The sequence below is a fragment of the Pangasianodon hypophthalmus genome, chromosome 1, assembly GCF_027358585.1.
Source record: "Pangasianodon hypophthalmus isolate fPanHyp1 chromosome 1, fPanHyp1.pri, whole genome shotgun sequence".
Lineage (NCBI taxonomy): Eukaryota > Metazoa > Chordata > Actinopteri > Siluriformes > Pangasiidae > Pangasianodon > Pangasianodon hypophthalmus.
This window is the reverse complement of record NC_069710.1, coordinates 18,107,086-18,127,037: the sequence shown is the minus strand read 5'-3', so window position 1 is coordinate 18,127,037 and position 19,952 is coordinate 18,107,086. Positions and strand designations below refer to the sequence as shown.

The 19,952-nt window shown below is 38.1% G+C and overlaps 1 protein-coding gene across 6 annotated transcripts in view; it reads right to left on the bottom strand.

Moving 5' to 3' along the window:
- Nucleotides 1–421: 421 nt before the first annotated feature.
- The window catches only part of ano10a (anoctamin 10a), a 24,402-nt gene continuing 4,871 nt past the window's right edge, over nucleotides 422–19,952 (bottom strand). For 4 of the 6 annotated variants that reach the window (XM_026926522.3, XM_034303193.2, XM_026926521.3 and 1 more), the window contains exons 6-14: nucleotides 19,315–19,648; nucleotides 18,719–18,954; nucleotides 18,309–18,364; nucleotides 18,088–18,162; nucleotides 17,501–17,683; nucleotides 16,736–16,927; nucleotides 15,805–15,933; nucleotides 8,397–8,513; nucleotides 422–1,461 (exon numbers count right to left, since the gene is read on the bottom strand). In XM_026926522.3, coding sequence (XP_026782323.1) covers nucleotides 1,420–1,461; nucleotides 8,397–8,513; nucleotides 15,805–15,933; nucleotides 16,736–16,927; nucleotides 17,501–17,683; nucleotides 18,088–18,162; nucleotides 18,309–18,364; nucleotides 18,719–18,954; nucleotides 19,315–19,648 — 1,364 coding nt within the window. In that variant the 3' untranslated portion in view covers nucleotides 422–1,419. Of the gene's footprint in view, nucleotides 1,462–7,656; nucleotides 7,690–8,396; nucleotides 8,514–15,804; nucleotides 15,934–16,735; nucleotides 16,928–17,500; nucleotides 17,684–18,087; nucleotides 18,163–18,308; nucleotides 18,365–18,718; nucleotides 18,955–19,314; nucleotides 19,649–19,952 lie in introns of those variants that run through there. The other 2 variants (XM_053232032.1, XM_034303194.2) reach the window with 2 other exon arrangements.

Genomic DNA, 19,952 nt, shown 5'->3' with positions numbered 1-19,952 from the left:
TCTACAAGAACTCAAATAAGCGCACTCTACAACCATGGTGAGCAGAAAAGCATCTCAGCATGCACATCAAATCTTGAGGAGGATGAGCTACAACAGCAGAAAACCACGTCAGGTTCCACTTCTGTCAGCCAAGAACAGGAATCTGAGGCTACAGTGGGCACAGGAAACTGGACAGTTGAAGACCACACAATGTTTTTCCAATCAATCTGTCCAGTTTCTGTTAAGTAATAAATATGTCATGGTCAAAGTCAGACTTCACATTTTTCCCCCCACTGTGATGTTTGATGTTAACATTAACTGAAGTATCTGCTTCACTAACCTGTACCTGCATGATTTTAATAAAGTGGATGGTGGATATAAAACCTTCAGACAACTTTTGAATACACTTGAGTAGATGGCAGGTAATGAATGCAGTAAGACATTTATCACTGTAATAGTTTAGGTATTTATTTTCAGGTTAACCTGGCTTCAAGTACAGTGCACACAAAATCAGTAACATGAGTATCTGATATAATGGTATTTAAAGGCACTGTTCAGTCTTTGGTTGAACAGGAGTGTGTGGGAGAATCACTACATATACTGCCATGAAAAAGCAGAAAACCTTTACCCTATTGCATACATGTCAAAACTACTTATGCCTGGGTCACAATAGGGAATAATAATCAGGCCAGTTTACCCCACCTGACCATTGCAAAGGTTTCCCAATTTTAGGTTGGTCTTAAACAATTATCTTTCAGAATTATCCTGTAGTGTGTAAAATCTAGATTTAGCCCCTTGATCTACTCACAGTTCAGTTGTTAGCAACGACTCAACGTCCTGTCGTCTTGAAATACAGCTTGAAATACATGTTTAACTTGATCTGAAATCACATTCTCAGAAGAAGTCTGAGAAAAATCATGATCCAGGACAAAAATCTGTCATTATTTTTGGAGTCTCATATTTTCCAACGAGGGTTATGATCGTATAAATCTTGTAGTGGCCCAGGCACAGGTACTCAACCTTTTTTCATTGGCAACGTGATTACACTAGTAAAGTGCAATTCATGCTCAGTACAGTTTACAGATAATAACACAGTGTCACAGAACAACTGTTTATAAATAATTTTTTAACCAAATTCCACATACAATTATTACTATTAGGGGCCAATAGGTACTTCTTGGCTTTATGAAGTGGAAAGCCTCATAAAAACAATTAAAATCATAATTAAAAGCTCAAACTGAGATTGTACTAGCTAACATGCAGTAATTGAGTTGCAGCTTGCGCTGTATGTCAGCAGTGTTTGTGAAGAACATGTCAGGAGTGCACATTGATGGTAGGTGATATGTAATGCTTGATTGGGTACACTGTATGTAAACACCTGAGGCAGTTTCAGATCTGCATCATCAGAAGCTGTGCCACTGTTGGCCTCATTGCTCCTCGTTACTTCTTGGTCTTTGATATCTCTGCTGCCTCCAGCATTTTCTGAAAATACAAAAACAAGCAAAGTATTAATACTGCAACTTATATTTAGGGTCAGATCTAACTGCACTCAAAGTGAGCTATTGCTAATGCTGCTGTTTTTTTTTTTTTTATTATTATTATTATTTTATTTTTAAGCATGCTTTAGAGGTGGAAACAACCCAACTACTTGTGCATACACACTGGAAGAGGAGCCGAGTATAGAAGCTGATCATAGTGGTTCAATCTGTGACTCTGTGGAACAATCTGATCTTGAATGATTCACACTTTTAAGTGATGGTGGTGGGAACAAGCACCAACAATGACACACTTGCCATTTGACAGCTCCTTAAAACAGCAACTTTAAGGTGAAAATTTTCAATCACATGCTCTTTACAAAGAGGAAACCACAGCTGTAATGCACTGCACCTTATCAGCAAGTCAAATCTCCCCACTAGGCCTGGAGATTTTCAAGATGTAATTATTTTTAAATATACAGCCTTTCTTTCCATTAGAAACATGTCCAATAGTGGCACAGCCTGAGCTACAGTTAATCTATTAATTCTGCTGCCTGCAAACCAGAGCAAATTAAAGCCTCAGTGAAGGAGTGTTATGTACAATTAACTTTTCAAGCCAGAAGTGAGATCAATGCAGGCACATGCTGCTGACACTGTGGCTTTTACAGCATTGTGTTCACTCTGGGTTTTGGCGGCTTCTCAAAACACAACAGAGTGCTTATTTGAAGCAATGTTTCTACCACTGTGTTGCTGTTTTTCAATATTAAAATGGGCAATTATCGGAATAGATGTAAGGCACCTAGTCTGAGTGCGTGTCAGGTTAATGGACAAAATGATAGTCTAAGTTTAAACTAAAATACGCCAAAAGAAAAAAATGCAACCCATCTTCAGAAGAAGGCAATTATATTTATTTTCCATTTCCAGCCTCTTCTCGTTCTACCCATGAAGCCAAAATGAATAAAGAGTCATCCGATAAAATCCATTCCATTACTCAAGCTGACTTTACATTAAACAAAGTTCCATGAAAAAGTGCAGAAAGAACGATGGCAGTCGATCCCAAAGGTCCTAACTGAGCTGCAGCAGATGCTCTGTTTCCATGGCAGGCTGTTTGCTGCTGATTATAGTATTGATTATGTGCAACAATAGTAGAGTAGCAGACAATAAGCAGCACAGTGAATTAGTTAACTCACACGATATTGCAAATAGTTAAGTTCCAAAGAGAGATGGCTCAAACAGTTGCCCTAGAATTAGCACAAATCATGAGAAAAAAAAAAAGAAGCTAAAAGCATACCTTTGATGGGACAACTTTGAATATATTTTAATATTTGAATATCAAAACACAGTGATGTTCTGGTCTCTCTGGAAACAAGTTACAAATGCAAACATCTGCCTTTATTTAATACAGAAATGAAATCAACACAGATTAATACAGATCAAAACTGCCTTGCAAAGTATGTCTATATTAAAATGATTTAACCTTTAGTTCACCATGTAAATTAGTACAATTAACTATTTGTTTATTCCACTGTGGTTTTGCACTGAACAGTATCAGAGCCAATTCACACTAAACGTATTTCTGATGCATTTTTAATCATCTGTGCGACAGAAAAGACATGGTCCTATCTGAGTGTTTGCAACACTAAGACAAGTTTTTGACGTTTTGAGTTTTCCACATTCGACAGCATTACATAATGTGATAATATATCTTCTCTCTTTCCATCAAGCAAATGCCACCCCAAGGTTGAATATCTTCTTACAACAGCATGTCCTGAAGTGTTTTATTCCTCTTCTACCACATCAATTTGCCAACACTATCTTTTTATTTAATAAGGAATGATGTGTCCTACTTTTGTCCTACTTTTATTATCTGCTTGTATAGTTAACATTTACATTATATTATATTTACACTAGTTACAAAATGTGGAACGTCTGCAAAATAAGTTAGTTCCTGTTATCATTTATGTTATAGCAGCTATAAATAGTCATTCCCGCACCAGCCTCTCTTTTTTCTCTCTCTTGAAGTTAATAAGCCAAAAAAAAAAAGCAGCCAAAAAAAGACCAAAAAAAAAAATTTAATTAACAATTTTTCACATTTTTGGGCGGTTATTCACAAAATAACCCCTTTAGAGAAATGCCATAAAATTGCAGAAATGTGTTAAATTTATTATCATCACCTTGAATGCACTTATTTATTCATTTCTCCTGTAGGTCAAGCACTGTGTTAAGAGCCTGCAATGTTCTGATCGTGATAGAGCAACTCCAGTACTATTCTCTAGCCTACAATATCTGTACTGTTATTACAATCACTGTCCCTGACCTAGAACACCAACAACACAGCTCCTGTGGTGTGTTAAATGTCATGGCACAAACAGTGTTTACTGAGTCTGCTGCAGAAGTGTACTTACAGCTGGGCAGCAATTTCCGCTTGTGAATCCACTGTCATGATTCATTTCACTCTCAATCAGTCAGGACAGCACCACTGGCTTTGTTTCCCATCAAAGGATAGCGAAGGACGTATCTGCTGCTTGAGGCATGACAGCATGCTTTTGATGATGACGTCTTACTCGGTCCATTTTCGGTTACAGCTAGACCGCGAGGCTAAAGAGCATACGCTTTCTGACAAACTACATGGTACCACTGACCTGATGTGCCCTGCTTTTTCCACTCTACATCCCTGACGTATGGGGGTCCTAGACGTCACGCTGTCCCACTTTGTCCCAAATTTCAGAGCGACATGTCTAAACCTGAAAGGCACCTTCAAACCAGTGTGAATCAGGGATGACTGCTGATTTACGTTCTTGCCCTGAAATGGCCTATAACTGATAACATTTCGAGATTTTTAGCGTCCATGTATTGTTGAATTATTGAAGAAATAATACACAAGCGTTGAAAATGTGTCTTCACCCTGGGACAGAAGCAAACAAATCATGTGACATATCATCTGGCCTAAAGAAGCTGATGTTATTGGAGCAATCAGCCATCATTGGAGCTACATGATTAACTTTCCACAGCAGGGCAGGAAGCTATTCACACACAATTCCCCAGTGATGAAAGAGTGCAGTAGACATCATCAGCTTTTATTCAGCACCTTCAGCACTGTGCACTCTGTCTTTAACAACATTCTGCCGTGTGTTTGTGTTGACACAGAGTGTCATAGGGGTTTTATCAAGAAATGACATTTCATACACTGGAAAATCGAGAGCATTACATAGAAAACTCTTACAGGGAACACAATTAGTATGTAAATGTATTTGCGCACTAATATCGTGTAGGTCTGCTCATCACTCTGCATCACTAGTCTTGTTCTATCACATAAACATGCCAAATACTAGCTAACTTGCTATCACAAGCAACTTAAGAGAATTCACCCTCAGTGATTAGGTGCTGAATTCCACATCAGGGCTGAATTCTCAAATCTGATTGGGCAAAGGGTGTTGATTACTCTTCTCTGACAGCACAGCTTTGTCATTAGGGTCGGCTGGAAGGCAAATTATTATCATTTCCAAAGTGACAGCTCATTCACAGGACTTTGTGGCGGATACTCAAGTAAACATATATAAATTGTGTGTAATTGCTCATTTGGTGAAGCGTTCTATAAAGAGAACGTTTTTTTGGAACCAGCCTCTTTAAGGTTACCAAGAAAGGGCAGAGGAATTTGTGCTTTTCAGTTTCTCTGCAACATGACAAGCTGCTTCAAGAGAGCACAAAAAAAACGAGAGGCTGGTGAGGGAACTGTTTATAGCTGCTATGATGTAACAGGAATTACCCTGTTTCATGGATGTTCCAAAACAATTGAATCTAATTGAACCTATAAACTGACGAAGTACAATATGTCCTGTTTAATTAATAAGACATGTTAATCAAAATGGCTGTGATATAAAAGGAATAAAACACTTTACACTTTTGTGGTATCACACCACCTGGTCTTTGATCATTTTCCTATGAAACATAAAACATTATCACGTGTATATCACATGCCTAAGTGCCTAAACAAGATTCTATGGAGTATAAATGTGAAGCGTTTATACGGTAGGTTCATGTCACATGCCAACATTAAAAAGACTTCCTAAAATAAAAAAGCATTTGTGCATAGAAGATCTAAAAGCCTCCTGTGTCCTCATTTCTGATTCCTTACAGTGCACTTTAAGAACTGGTATGTAGACTTTGGTCAATTTCTAAAGGAAACAAGGAGACATCAATCAGAGTTTTAGAATGCACCCACTGTCCTCTACTGAGGGACTTTAAAAAAAAAAAAAAAAAAAGGACACTGGTTACTTTCTACTAAGTATTTGAACAATACTACAAAATGGCAGCCCATTTTGCACAGATTTGGTTGCAACACTAGACAGCTGGAAATTTCTTTTTTATTTACAGTTCAAGTTACATGTGCACATGTAAATATTGCTCATTATTTGTGATTCGGTTGGGCTTGAAGTTAAATTTTATGTGTAGAGCAATGGTCGTGGGCATGATGAGTCTATAGGATGCTCAGGAAATGTCATAAAGAACAATTTAGCACATGGGACTGATGGAAAGAAAGAAAGAAAGCTGTCATATTAAACACTGAGGCTGTAGCCAGTATAGGGATACTCCAATCTTATATCACTAAATCTACACTAGGGGCTCTAAAGTAAAACCACAGAGATTTAGAACAGCACAGTGTATTAGCATGTGCTGTAACTTAAGCACCAGATTGAGAAAGCCAGCAATGCCTAACACGGCTTTGTCCTGGAGCTCACCTCCAAGTGGCAGGTTGCTTTCCAGTGCTGGCTGTGAACAGGGGATTTCCACTGCTCTCTGTTAGTGTTTGCTATTTCCAGCTTTCCCTTTGACTCCTGAGGACCTGTCCTCCCCCCCTGCAGACAGCCATCTACACCCTTACAAGCTGCTGGACACATGGAAAACAGCTGGACTCAGTAGCCACATGCTGCTACTTCAGAGCTAAATGCTAAGCTGCACATAATCCTAGCTCAGCACTAATAATATCGAGTCAGTGCACCAAGCGCCCTCCCTGAGTGAACCCTCAGTCCTGAATCACCAGCTGCAATTAAAACCTTAATCAAATATTGCAGGACGCTTCTGGATAATGTGAGAAGGTTTTATACATTCTCTCCTACTAGTGGCCCTGGCCAAGAATTTGCAATTCTGTGCAGTTTGCACTTTAAATGCTCACAGTTGGCTCTGCTGAGACTGTTAGCTCGTGTCTATCATTGTGATAAAGCAGCACAAAAAAAGCAGAGCTGGAGCCAGAGTTTGCGAAAAAGGAGAGCAAAAGGGAAACTTAGAAATATCACATCCTCCATCATCCTGAAATGTAATCAATATATTCAATAAGTAGTTTACAACCTGCCACTCTGTGTAAATTAAAACAAATGTTAGCCACATGAAGCTCAGGCAGAGTGCCTTCCACAGTAGTCAGACCTTTCTTCCTTTCTGCTTGCAAAAGCCATTTCCTTGTGTTTGTGTTTACACCACCATCTCTCCACTGAGCGCCTCAAGTACTGCGTCAGACTCTCGTGCTGTTTATATTCCACTTTCCATTTTTCCACTAAAGTAATCAGGTCACAGTGCTCATTCAGGGCTCATCCCAGAGATGGATGTGGGTTTCTCTAGGTTCAAACTGGACAGATCAACTGCACGTCTATCCATCCACAAGAACTAAATATTATAAAAACTTTGGCATATGGAAAAACTTTTTTTTTTTCTAAATGCTAAATAAAACTGCATGTGAGATTATCACCAATGATTACATACTGGACAAATATTACAGGTACAAGTAATAACGCCAACACAACACAACAACACACAACAATAATGCCAACACAACAAAAACACAACAACATCTGAGGAACTACATTATTAGGAATGCGAGTTCTCCAAGATGATGATGATGATGATGATGATGATGATCACCAAGACCCATTATGATAATTAGTTGAAACTGTATCATTATAACGAAAGCCTCTCATGATTAAGGAGTTTTATTGATTAATATGATTATTTATTAATGTTATTAGCAAGTCCTTTTGTTAAAAACATTACAGTCAGTAACTGCATCATGTGTTTCAGCATCATTAACCTACATCATGCTAGTAGGCAAAGGACCACAGCGTCAAACATCTGCTGTTACTGAGAGGGCCTACAGTAGAGATTAGAGTTTGGCAGCTGTTCATGTCCATTAATTAGCATACACCATGCAGCCGCCAAAAAGAGAGACTTACCGAGCAAGAGCTTTCTGCACAAAACCGAACAGAGGTAGTTGAAATGTGGCACATTTCAGAAGCAGTAAGCACAGCAAAGTTTTACATAACTGTATATATGAAACTTTTTTTTATCCCAAATCTTAATCACGTTACACATTTAGGTTGATTGTTGATGCTATGTTAATTTATGCTAACAAGCTGTGTATATATTTACTCATTAGTATTATCAGTCTCAGGCTAGACCTTGTTTACAAAGCACGGTCATATGAATTCAGTGTACCTGCAGCGAATCCAGTTCTATGAAGCGAGTATACAGGGGGCAATTTTCCACTATGGAAAAGAAATCATTCTCCCAGAAAGGATCTAAACGTTATATGTTTATGAACATGAGCCGGTGCACATACTTGCATGGCCATGTGTACCTACTTCTGTATTCAAGGTGATAAAACATCTACCAAAGCTTAGGTTCATCAAACATTTACACACCAATTGAAATGTCTACTGTGAGTTTCAGTATACATATTCTCTACGGATCAGTTGGTGTTTTGGGATTGTAGCTTTTCTCCTTGTCTGTAGCACCTGCGCATTACTGAGCTTTATGCACTGCTGACACAGTGTCAACAATGTGTACACTAATATATGCCCTGGAGGGATAATAAGAGATTTCTCAGCTACTTGGAGGGTATACTGAGCTAACGATTACACACATATATACATACACACATATATAAGTGCTTACCTTCTTCTTCAGAGCTTCCAGAGACTCAAACTCCAGCTTGGCAAGCTTGATCTGAATGTGCTTGGGCACGTCTGGAATAATGAAGGCCAGGATAAATTTGAAGGCCAGGAGGACATGCTGCAATAAGGAACAGAGCAGGAAACATATATTTATCCAGCTAATCAGATTAAAAATATTCTCACTTCTAGTTTTTAAACTTCTCCAAAGACTTATTTATACACACAAAACATGGACATTTCATGCACTCTACATTTTCTGTGTGAACCTATGTCCTAGTCTGCATTCCAAAGTAATAAATGATCTACTCCAGCTTATCAGTAGCAAATTCCAGACTGTTAAGTAGTTTAAAGGTGACTAATGCTAGGTACATTTACTGACAGATAGTACAGGTACAGATACAGAGAGGGAACATATTTCCAGCAGAGTAAACGGTTGTCCATGCTGGATGATGTCTTAAATGAGTGGTGTCATACACAAATCCTTCCCGGCCACATCAGCATTTTTGTGAGCCCTTGATGGGCCATAATATAATGCTATTCATTTTTTTCACATATTATTTATTCTATCAATTAACACCAAAAACCTAGGATCTGAAAGTAAAATAGGATGTTTCTAGAAAAAAAGGAAATGCTAACACAAATTATCCAACTGTATTATATATACATCGCATCATCACCTAATAGTGCAGAAATATATAACATTATCTATACTAGATACAGTACTAATTAATTTGAGACATTTGAGAAGAACTCATACAGGATTATCTCTGCCAAAAAGATACATGTCTTCTATCTCTCGTCTTCACACTCACACTCTTCAACTTTCCTTTTTTTTTTTTTTTTAAACATATTTTGGTCTCTACACTAGGAAGTACATTTCGATATTTGGAGTCAATCACCGAATCACAGTCAAGACCAAAATCCATTGCGATTCAATCTTTTTTTTTTTTTTTTTAAGACTGACTTGATTCATAAGAAGATAAACATTGAGTTCAACCAACATTTCAGCCCTGTGAGATGTGACTCTATGTAAAGTGGCATAGACGGAACGTGGGCGATGGAGACGCACAGACTGAAGTAAATGGGCCATGAGTTTGACACCTGTGTTTTAAATGCTCTGTGTTATCAGAACACATGTTCCAACGTTGTATGCATTTAGGAGCGTGCCAGCTCTCTCACAGTTTTACAGATCCTGCCACAGGGCACCATTTTAAGCTGCACACTCATCACACGCTCATCCGGAGATCCACTGATGAGATGTGAATGAGAAAATGACAGCCTCTCGGTGCCATACATGCTCTCTAATAAAAGCCATGAAATGGGGAATTTATACTGAAATGGAGGATTTATTGAAATACATTTGTGTGGCACTGAGGTCACAGGCTGTGTGTACATGCAAAGATGTCTGAATGAATTCATTCCAGTTGCAGATTCAAAATGATTTGCTCATATGTACTTTTTTAAGCAATCTGATTGAAAAAGTTGACATTATTGAATAGATTATCCAGACAGAAATGTCATTCAGACTGATCTCACAAAGGTCTCAGGTGGCAGGTAAAATGGAGAAAAGGTGAGAAATGGCAATCAAATAGATCACGTCACACAACAGACTTAGCTTAAACTCCAAAGTGGAAGGAGAGGGAGGAAAACAAAAAACAACAACAACAAAAAAAAAAAAAAAAAAAAAAAAAAAAAAAACAGTGCTGCTGCCTGTGCAAAAGCCCTAAGCTTCAATTTCAAATTCAACAAAACAAAACCATTTTATCATGTGCGTGGGTGTGTGCAATAGCTTTTCAGCGATTCTGTTTGTGACTCTGATGATGTATTTCCGAGCCCATGTGAACTGCATGCATTTCTATTTCCCGAGAATGAGGGAGGACAGGGTCAGCTACGCTTCAGCAACTCCAGAGCAACTCGGCCAAATGCCAGGAAGACAGCAGAACGATATTATCAGCTACAATAAAACCCATCGTCATATCCTATATTGTCTAACCACCAAGAGAGCAAACCAAAGTACACCTCACCTTCATTGAGATTTACTCTCTGTACACTACAGGCCAAACGTTTGGAAGCAACATTAGCTTTGTAAAATAAAAAATATGTATATTTACATACATAGAGTAAACAAGTTTGACATCAGTGGTGTACTGCAATCCTGATAATACTTGTCTGTTTCTCACATTCAGGTGCTCCTGAAAGCTCAATTCACTAAATCATGTGATTAAAAACCAGTCAGTATAAGAGATCATTATGAAAGCTCTGAAAACATATAATAATATAATATAATACTTGAGACCAAGAGTATAGCCCTGCAAACCACCAGAATATTTTGTACAAACCTATTTATGTAAAATGGATGTTCAACAGGCTATGTCACATGCTGTGAAAAATGGTCTTAAATTTGAAAATTACTGCTTGCTTCCATGCTTGATGCCTGTATTGTGCGCTTTGTCTTTTCACCACAGGACCACATGATCTAAATACTTTACTTCGGCTTTCCAAGGTAAATCAATTTCCACAGCACAGACACGCCTGACCTATTTGGAGGCGGAACTCAAAGCAATAATGTTGGAAGAAAAGGGTTCACCTTTTTATTTAAATCAACTAAAGCAGGTAGCATGAGGGGTGGAACTTGTTTCTTCTGTTCTTGAGTCAGAAAGATCACCAATTAAATCTCAGTGATATCAGACCCATATAGAAGTATCCATTCAATTTTAGTCAACAAATGTAACATTGATGAGCAGCTAAATAAATACTATTTTACAATTAGAAACTCATAGTGCGATGATAATAATAATGTCCATACACCGCAATGATCTATCAATCCTGTATAAAATATATGATGACTTACATCTCTAGCCTTGCTACTGAACCAATAAATGCTGTTAAAACCTCTTAGAGACATCTTACAGCTAGTTAGCATTAAATCCAAAACAGATCTAGAAGAAAACATGGTGCTGAGCAGTACACGGTTTTTAACAAAGCTAAAAAAGAGAGATGGACAGAATAATCAGCGCAGAGCAAAATGCATGAGGAGTGAAATTGAGTCTGAGATGAGGCTTATCTGGAGATCGCTGGTCTATGTTTAGTAGGCTATGATGCTCAAATCAGATTTGTGCTTATACAAGCTACTACCTAATGATCCTTTGCAGAAAAGCAATGTGCCTTAACTGGAACTGAAGTGGCATCATTTTAGAGATGCAGTCAACCTCAAAATTGTTGGCACCCATCAAAAGAATGAAGCAAAAATGAATCCCATATGCAATTAGTAAAATATCCATGAGTGAATATGGTGATGCTGTATAGTTTTATACAGCAATTTCTCTGCCAAACAGTGGTTTAAAAATTATTAACACTCCCACAATTAATATATGACGAATCCTAATGTAAAGAAAATAACAGCACTGAGCCTCTTAATGTCTAATAAGGTTAGAGACACGTCATTTCAAGCCAAGTTTGTGCATGTAGACGCTCTCTTCAATTCAGACCACAGATTTGCAGCCAGATTCAAGTCTGGAGACTGAGATGGACTTTTTTGTGTTCAACAATTTTTGTGCTGATTTATATGTTGTATTTACATTATCAGAGGCCACAAGGTTTTAAGGTTTTAACAACTTGTCTTGTGCACCCTTTCCAAGCAGCAATTAAGAAACCTAACAATCCCAGGTATCGACTAACCTGTGACGTTCGGGATCACAGTTGGCTCTCTCACCCTAATCCATGCTCCTGTGCTTAATGGCATTTTTATATCCATTACCTGACAACCATGTGTCTATTTTGTGTCAAAGATCTGTGGCTTGGGATTTTTGGTTCTGGAGATGGATAAAAAAAAAAACAGGCTTTCCATGTGCGCAGCCTTATATTTGGTCAAAAGCAAAAAGGTTCTCAGAGACTAAGCACAATTTTCTACAACAATTTTCTACAACAGTCTGCCATATCTATCTTCAGAAGCTGTTTTGGAAAGAGCTTCAAATACACACACACACACACACACACACACACACACACACACACACACACACACACATCTAAATCAGACCTGTGACAACTTGACACTGCAATAATTAGCATATTTAATCTAAAACAAAATGTACAATAAATTTTTCCATGCACTTTCAATGTCACATCTCACTTCATCCAGCAGTCTTTTCCCCAAGAAAAACATTTATCTACAGCACATTTTACCTGCATTTATCTATTACTATTAATGTCTCTCAAAAAATTAAAGCTTCAAATTTGCTTGGCAAATTTCAGACGTAAGCTAAAATACGTCTCACAAATAAAATGCTCTTAAGTCTTCTGCTTCACTGTTTTCTTATATAGTGCTGCATCAGTTATTGGACAGAATGTTAAAAGTGCAGCACTTTGCTAAAACACAGCACTTTGCATCCTGCAAAACAAACAGTTCTATTACAGATTAAAAGACTGGAGAGACTTAAACATGGTCAAGGTAAAGACACTGACACTAATATTAACTCAGCAAAAACATACACACACCCTGTTTAAATTATACAGTATCTTAGAAAATCTGGAAGCATACTGATTGAACTACCGAATTTGTAGTAATGAATTACTATTTCAATGTGCTTCTAATGTCACCAGCATGTGGAGTTTTCAGAACTAAACAAGTGACACTATGAAAATATAGTAAAGTAAACAAAATGCATCGAAATGCATTATTGTTGGCTTTTTTTTGTGCAAATTGACAAGCATACAAAACACATTTCAAAATTGTCCTGAAAGTGCAAAGCAAATTCCTAGTCATGTCAATAAAATGCTCTTCCATTCTACTCTATGTATAGGGTATCCTAGTGTTCCTATTTCCTCTTCACTTTTTTATTTCTATGAAATCCAGCATCTTCACAAGAGATAAGCAGTAAGTTCTTCATATACACTAAAACAGTGATCGATGATGAAAGTGTTCAGCCATGATGAGTTGATAAATCAATGCATGTGTTAGGTGCAGAACACACACAGGGAAGGTAACAGGAGCCATCTACTGACTGAATAAGACAGAATAGCGTATGTTAGAAAACGTTTACTGTGCTTCCAATCTTGCTGTCACTTTCTGGCATGTCATTTTTAAACATGAGTGAAACAAGAGAATGTGAGAGAGTGATAGAGAGAGATGGGGCAAGGCCGCTAGCCTGATCAGATCTTTCAAGTTGTCAGACATGTGTAGTGAACCAGGCGGGAGCACTAAGGCTGCAGTCAGACAGCCATGTTTAAGCCTGTTAAAGCGTGTGTGTTATCATGCAAGTCTGGGCCGTTTAATTTCCACAAACACCCACACATATTCTGGTTCACTTTTTAACTTCCTTACTGACATGGACACAGCCACAGACAAATCTGAAATCCAAATAGTACCAATATATAAAACACTGCCAGCATAAACTCTGCCAGCATGATGAACAAGACAGATTCTAATACAGCTTCCATTTCTGGACAAATCCTATTCGATATAAAATTCAAATCACAATATTTAATTCGCAGAAAGACGTGAAAATAAAGTAAAGGAGCTATGAAGGCTACATCCTTCATAACCCTATCCATTACATAACAGTGCTCCTGCGTGCGTAGCTAGGCACACAGTCTTTTTGTGTAAAAGGCCCAGCTTTGCCCTGCTGCCATCAAGTCTTTCAATTACTCCTGATCCTCAGCCCTCTCCTGTCGCCGTGGCTACACTGTTGCCTGGTTACTGCTCTCTGAGGCATGCCTTCATGTAATAACCTGCGTATCGAATGGCCCAAAAATAGGCAACCGTTTCGGCTCCAACAAATCATGGATGACACACGGAGACGTCTCCAAAACATTCCCCTGTGAGTCCATGACAATGCAGAAAAAGGCAGCGCGAACTTGAGCTTCTCCTTTTGGAAACTTTAGCCAGTGAGTAATTAAATCCATTTTTGCCTCTGGTTCAGCTTTACAGTATATTAATTTTATAAACCAGAGATACACTTAGGTTCGAATTGTAATGTCCATTACAGAATGATACACAAGACAGATGATAATACAGTTTCGTGCATTGAGTAAATAAGCGTAGTATTGTGCCATATTGAGGAGTTGTTGCTGAAAACAGAGCTGAAATAGAGACACATCCACAGCCTCTGAATGCTGATCATCTGCTGTGTTTTATTTCCCCTCAGTTCTCATAATGGACTAAGAGAGACAACAGAGACAGACGGAGCCAGGGAGAGTGGAGGATAACAGAGAGAGAGAGATAGAACGTGCCCCTGCTGCTAAATGAGTGTGTGAATCATTGCTCACACACACACACACACACACACACACACACAAAGCATAATGGCTTGCTTTGCGTCACACAAACTTTCTGATATGTGTATAATAAGCCCTGTCTTGGCAGGCAGCAGGAATTAATAGTCAGAGAATCTGTGCTGAAGGTGAGGTATGAAAAATTTCACACATCCAGCCAAACTCTGACATTAGCCCAGGGTTAGAGGATAGGTTCTGAGTTTAGGATTAAGGTGTAGTCAGCGTTAACGTGTGACACAAGGGCTCAGAGCTGCAGCCCTTGAGCAGGTGGAGCTGAACAGGATGACCGTTAAAGGTTAAAACACTGACTGTCTGAATGTTGTATACTGCACTAGTTGGAGCTTCGGTAGGGACATACACTCTGACACACACTTTATGTCAGAGCACAGGGTGAAGAATGAGGGAGTAGCAGACTGAGTATTCACACACACACACACACACACACACATTCTGTTGACCTGCCCTGAATGAACTTAGATCATTCACACTAAGAAAATTCAGCAACCTTAAAGAGCTAAAAGAAAATAGCAGTGAACTAACCATCCATAGTCCATCACCAGTCTAAAATAAACTTATATTAATACATAAATAAATTCATGAAATTAATGTTTAGCAGGAATTTACATTACCTGTTGCAATCACACCACATCAGCGTAAAGGTATTGTGCAATCTCACACAAAAATATAACTCATTTCAGAAAAATGAAAGTGAGCCTATGTGTGTGTGTTTTCCTAGAGTCAGTTATTTTGAGTGGGTCTCTTGGGGCCTACAGGCAAACCTGGGTTGGGTTAATCTGGCACAAACACATGTGGACTAGTTGTTTGGTTGGATTTCTAGTGTTAGCACACACATACATAGCACCGTACATAGATAGATACACAGACACGATCAATTCCTGTCACACAGTCAAAGCCTCTATAGCCTGCATTATCTCAGTCTAACAAGATTACTGAAGGGAAGTCACAGCCTTCACCCAGAGCCAGCAACCTCAGCACCCTCTCATGTTCAACACAAAAAAACAGCTCACTGGCACCACCTGATGGCACAATTAAAATGCCATGGCTGAGTGATACATGCATACCAAATCAATTTCATGAGGTGGCCAAGAAGACAGGAGGGGACAGAGAAGCATTACCTCAACAGCCACTACAGTGAGGATAAGTTGTGTGTCTGCCTCAGGGAAGTAGGCCTGCACTTGAGGAGACAGACCAATCAAGGCACAGTTGGTGACCACGGCAATAACGCTCATCGTCTCGAATGCCAGCTGGAGCAGAGAGTGAGAAAAGACGAGAAAAAAAAATAGTTCAGAATTTTAGCGCAGAATATAAATTAATTATCACCTTCCTCAGAATTCAACACTTCCATCTGTGTTGTCTTGACACATTTCAATTTCCAGGATTGTGGGTTTAAAAATTGTTCTGTTAAAAAACTGTTACAAGGAAAAAAAATCTTCAGTGTGTTTACTTAAAATATTTATTTTTCGGATTCTGGAGAGAACATTATACGAACGCGATGGCCAATCTATCAAGCTACAAGATTATGTAAGCTGCAACATACATTGGATATAAGAATCTACACACCCATGTTAAAACTGCAGGTTTTTGTGATGTAAAAAAATGAAACCAAAATATATCATGTCAGATCTTTTTCCACCTTTAATGCGATATAACAACCAAAAAAATCAAGTTAAAAACAAATATAAATAAGAAAAAGAAAGAAAAAACGTACAATAACATGGTTGCATATGTGTACACACCCCTTAACTAACACTCTATAATACTTTAACTAACACAACTAATACTTTAACTAATACAGCTCTCAGTTTTTTGTGGGGGGTAAAGAGTCTACCTACTTATCACATCTTAGATTTGCCTAATTTTATTCTTTTTATCCTCTGCAGATTACAAAATAAAGACTTGTCATAGAAAACAATGCTAGTTCTCCTAAAGCTGTTTCACTATACCCATCTATGATGGACCCACTGACAAAGTGATTGGAGTGTCCTTAGCAATAAGACTGTCTGAGGCAAAGAGGATAAACAAAAGGACTATTCATCCCTCTCTCACCTGCCATACTCCGATGTCAGACGCAGGCTCAGAGAATGGCCGCTTGAACACGTGACACATTTTAAAGGCGTCTGAATAGACCTCTGTGATGTTGTTGAGCACCACCAGCACAGCAGCCAGAGGATACACGCAGGAGAACAGACTGACGTAGCCAAACAGTAAGAACTGCTCCAGATAGTCATCAAACGTGCCCTGATGATCAAACATACAGTAAGAACAGTTCTTCTTAAAACAGACACAATATGGTCTTTCTTTACCCTCAGAAAAATCGTATGATTGTACTCAGTGCCTGTGGATATCATAAGAATATCCAAATCTTCAGTTTTCCAGGCTTTGGCAGACTGAATATTTACAGTTTGTAGGCCCAGATCGTTGAACTATATGAATGCCACTGATTTATTCAATTCTGTCAAGTTGTATACAAAGAAACATTTATTGAGAGTGAATATACAAAAATGTAAATGGGTAAACATATCCATTTTCTTAATATAGTTAATCTTCTACCTTTAATTTCCCCTGCAGGGGATTCAATTCAATTCAATTTTATTTGTATAGTGCTTTTAACAATGGACATTGTCACAAAGCAGCTTTACAAAAATAAATGGATTCAAAAAAATATATTGTAAATATGTGAACTTATCCCTAATGAGCAAGCCAGAGGTGATGGTGGCAAGGAAAAACTCAATAAAGGTACAAGGATCAATAAAGGTACATCTTATCTTATCTTCAACTTCTACCTTGCACAGTTGGCTTCTATACGCTCACCAGGTAAGTATTCATGTCACTCTCCAGGTGGACCTGCTCCACCATGGGAAGCTCCTGATCTCCCATCACCCTCCTCACTCTCTTATGGACCTTCTTATTTCGTCTCCTCTGCAGCCAGTACGGCAGGAAGGCTTCCATCACTTGGTTCAGGATTTGAGAGGTGATGAGAAGCGTGGCAAGACTCTGAAGCACAAAGAACACAAAAGCCACTTTAAGCAACATTGCTGTCTGGCATTAGTTGGCATGCATTACGAGCAAAAAAAATGCTCCTATAAAAATAAATAAATAAATAGATAGATAGATAGATAGATAGATAGATAGATAGAAGTTAGACTTCTGTTCTGACACCCATTTCCAACAGGGAGGTATTTAATAAACCAAACAAAATCTTTAATTATATCTTTTCAATGCAGTAACAGCAGCATCAACTGAACTTCATCTCTAGATGCAACAGACAAATTTAATAACCAGGAACATGACTTTGAAAACAGCAAAATTATAAAATCATTCCATAAAATCAGTAACTGAGGCAAAAACCTCTGCATTACTGAAGTTATTAATATACCAAGGTTTGCATTATTACTCACGTGTCGAAGCAACGCCATATCTTGCATTACAAAGGCAATGTAAAATAAAGAGGCAAAACAGTTGATGAAGTTGAACTGTAAAAAAACAAATGTCTATAATTGTAAACAATATCATAGTTCATTAGTAAAGCAATGATGAATCATTGATCTAAACAGCATTAATTATCAGTCACAAATGCAGAATATAAATAACTTTATAAGGGAAAAAAGAAAAAACTCACCACCAACACTTTAAGAACCAGGTGATTCTGGAAGGATGATTCTAGTCTGTGGTTTTCTAAACATAGGCCAGGCGAGAGAACAGAAAATATTCACATAAGAGGTGCAGTATACAGAATCAAGCGCACCAGTCTGTGTAATTATATTAAGTGCCTCAATCAGCTTTTCTTAAAACACATACAGATCTAAAAACTAGAACAACAACCTATTTGGCTAAGTTTGTTGCAAATTTGATATTTAAAAAATATCAAAAAACAAACAAAAAAAAAAACACAAATTCTACTCCATTCCCTTTGTTTCACACACTTGCCCCATGCAGTTAATATCCTTTAAACTGCTTGCTTTGGTGTAATGTGTTTAGCTCTTTAGCCACACACATGTACTCCATGGTTATTTATTCCTGCACACTTACCCCAGTCTGTGAGAAACTCAGCTGCGTAGCGGTACAGCAGGTTCATGATCTCAATGACCACAGCATAGATGATACTTGGTATGAAAAGCAGCACACTTGTTAGGAAGTTTGGATCTTCATTATAAATGCTCATTGCCCAGCTCTCCATGCCAAAGTAGATCATCATCACATGGAGAGCGATGTACAGGCACAGCAGCACAAAGGGGACAGACACCAGATATATCCTCAACTGCCGTCTGTGGAGGGACAACAAGCAAATAATCTCTCCAACATATCCATATTCTCAGGCATCCTGCACAAATAATTATTTTAACTCCAACATTTGGTAATAATTGATTGCTATAGTAAAATTTGTAAATTTAGTGTATGGAACAAGCCACAAATAGTTATGTATAGACTGTAAAATGATTAACATCAGATCTGCATGTTCAAAAAAGGTTCCAAATCTTTTTTTGCCAATTATGAATCTAAGAGTGTGTACCTTTATCTGTTAGTAAGTACTGCCTTATATTCTCTTAGACCTTTAAAAGAGATCAAATTGATATCACAGTGATACTTGATTGGAATAACTTCTGTTATCGTGTTTATATACATACTTGGTGTTAGAGTAGGTTGGCTCCTCGCGGCCTGTTACAGGATTAAGTCCTAGAACTCCATGAAATCCCGGTCGTGGTTCTTCAAATGCTTTCTTACGACTCAGTGTTCCCCATCCATAAGCCAGCTGTGCACTACATCTCTTCCACACCTCCAGGAAGACAGTGGACCACACCAAGTTGAAGACAGCAAAGAGAACATATTTATCATAGTCCTCCCAATCAAAGATGTAGTAGGGGATCCCGATCAGGGCCATCGGCACCAAGGCAAATGTGAAGTACTCCAGAAAACCAAAATAGAGCGCTAAACCTTCACCAAAGTAATGCCTGATATCATCTGCATCATCAAGGACACAAAAGAACAAATTAGTTAGCGTAGTGTGGCAGAGGTACACAAGAGGTTGTTTGTTTTATATATAAAACAAACTTTTACTTGATAAGTTTAGGTGTGCTAGCAAAGCTTATATAAAGCTTATATATTCCTTTACAGATACTCTGTAAAGATAAAAAAAAAAAAACAAACAAACAAAAATGACGAATGCTCTAAAAGGCCAGGATATAAGCAACAGTCTTAATGGAGAACAGCAGAATCACAAAAAGCTCAAAAGAACTAAAATAACATAATCAATCTATAAAATTGT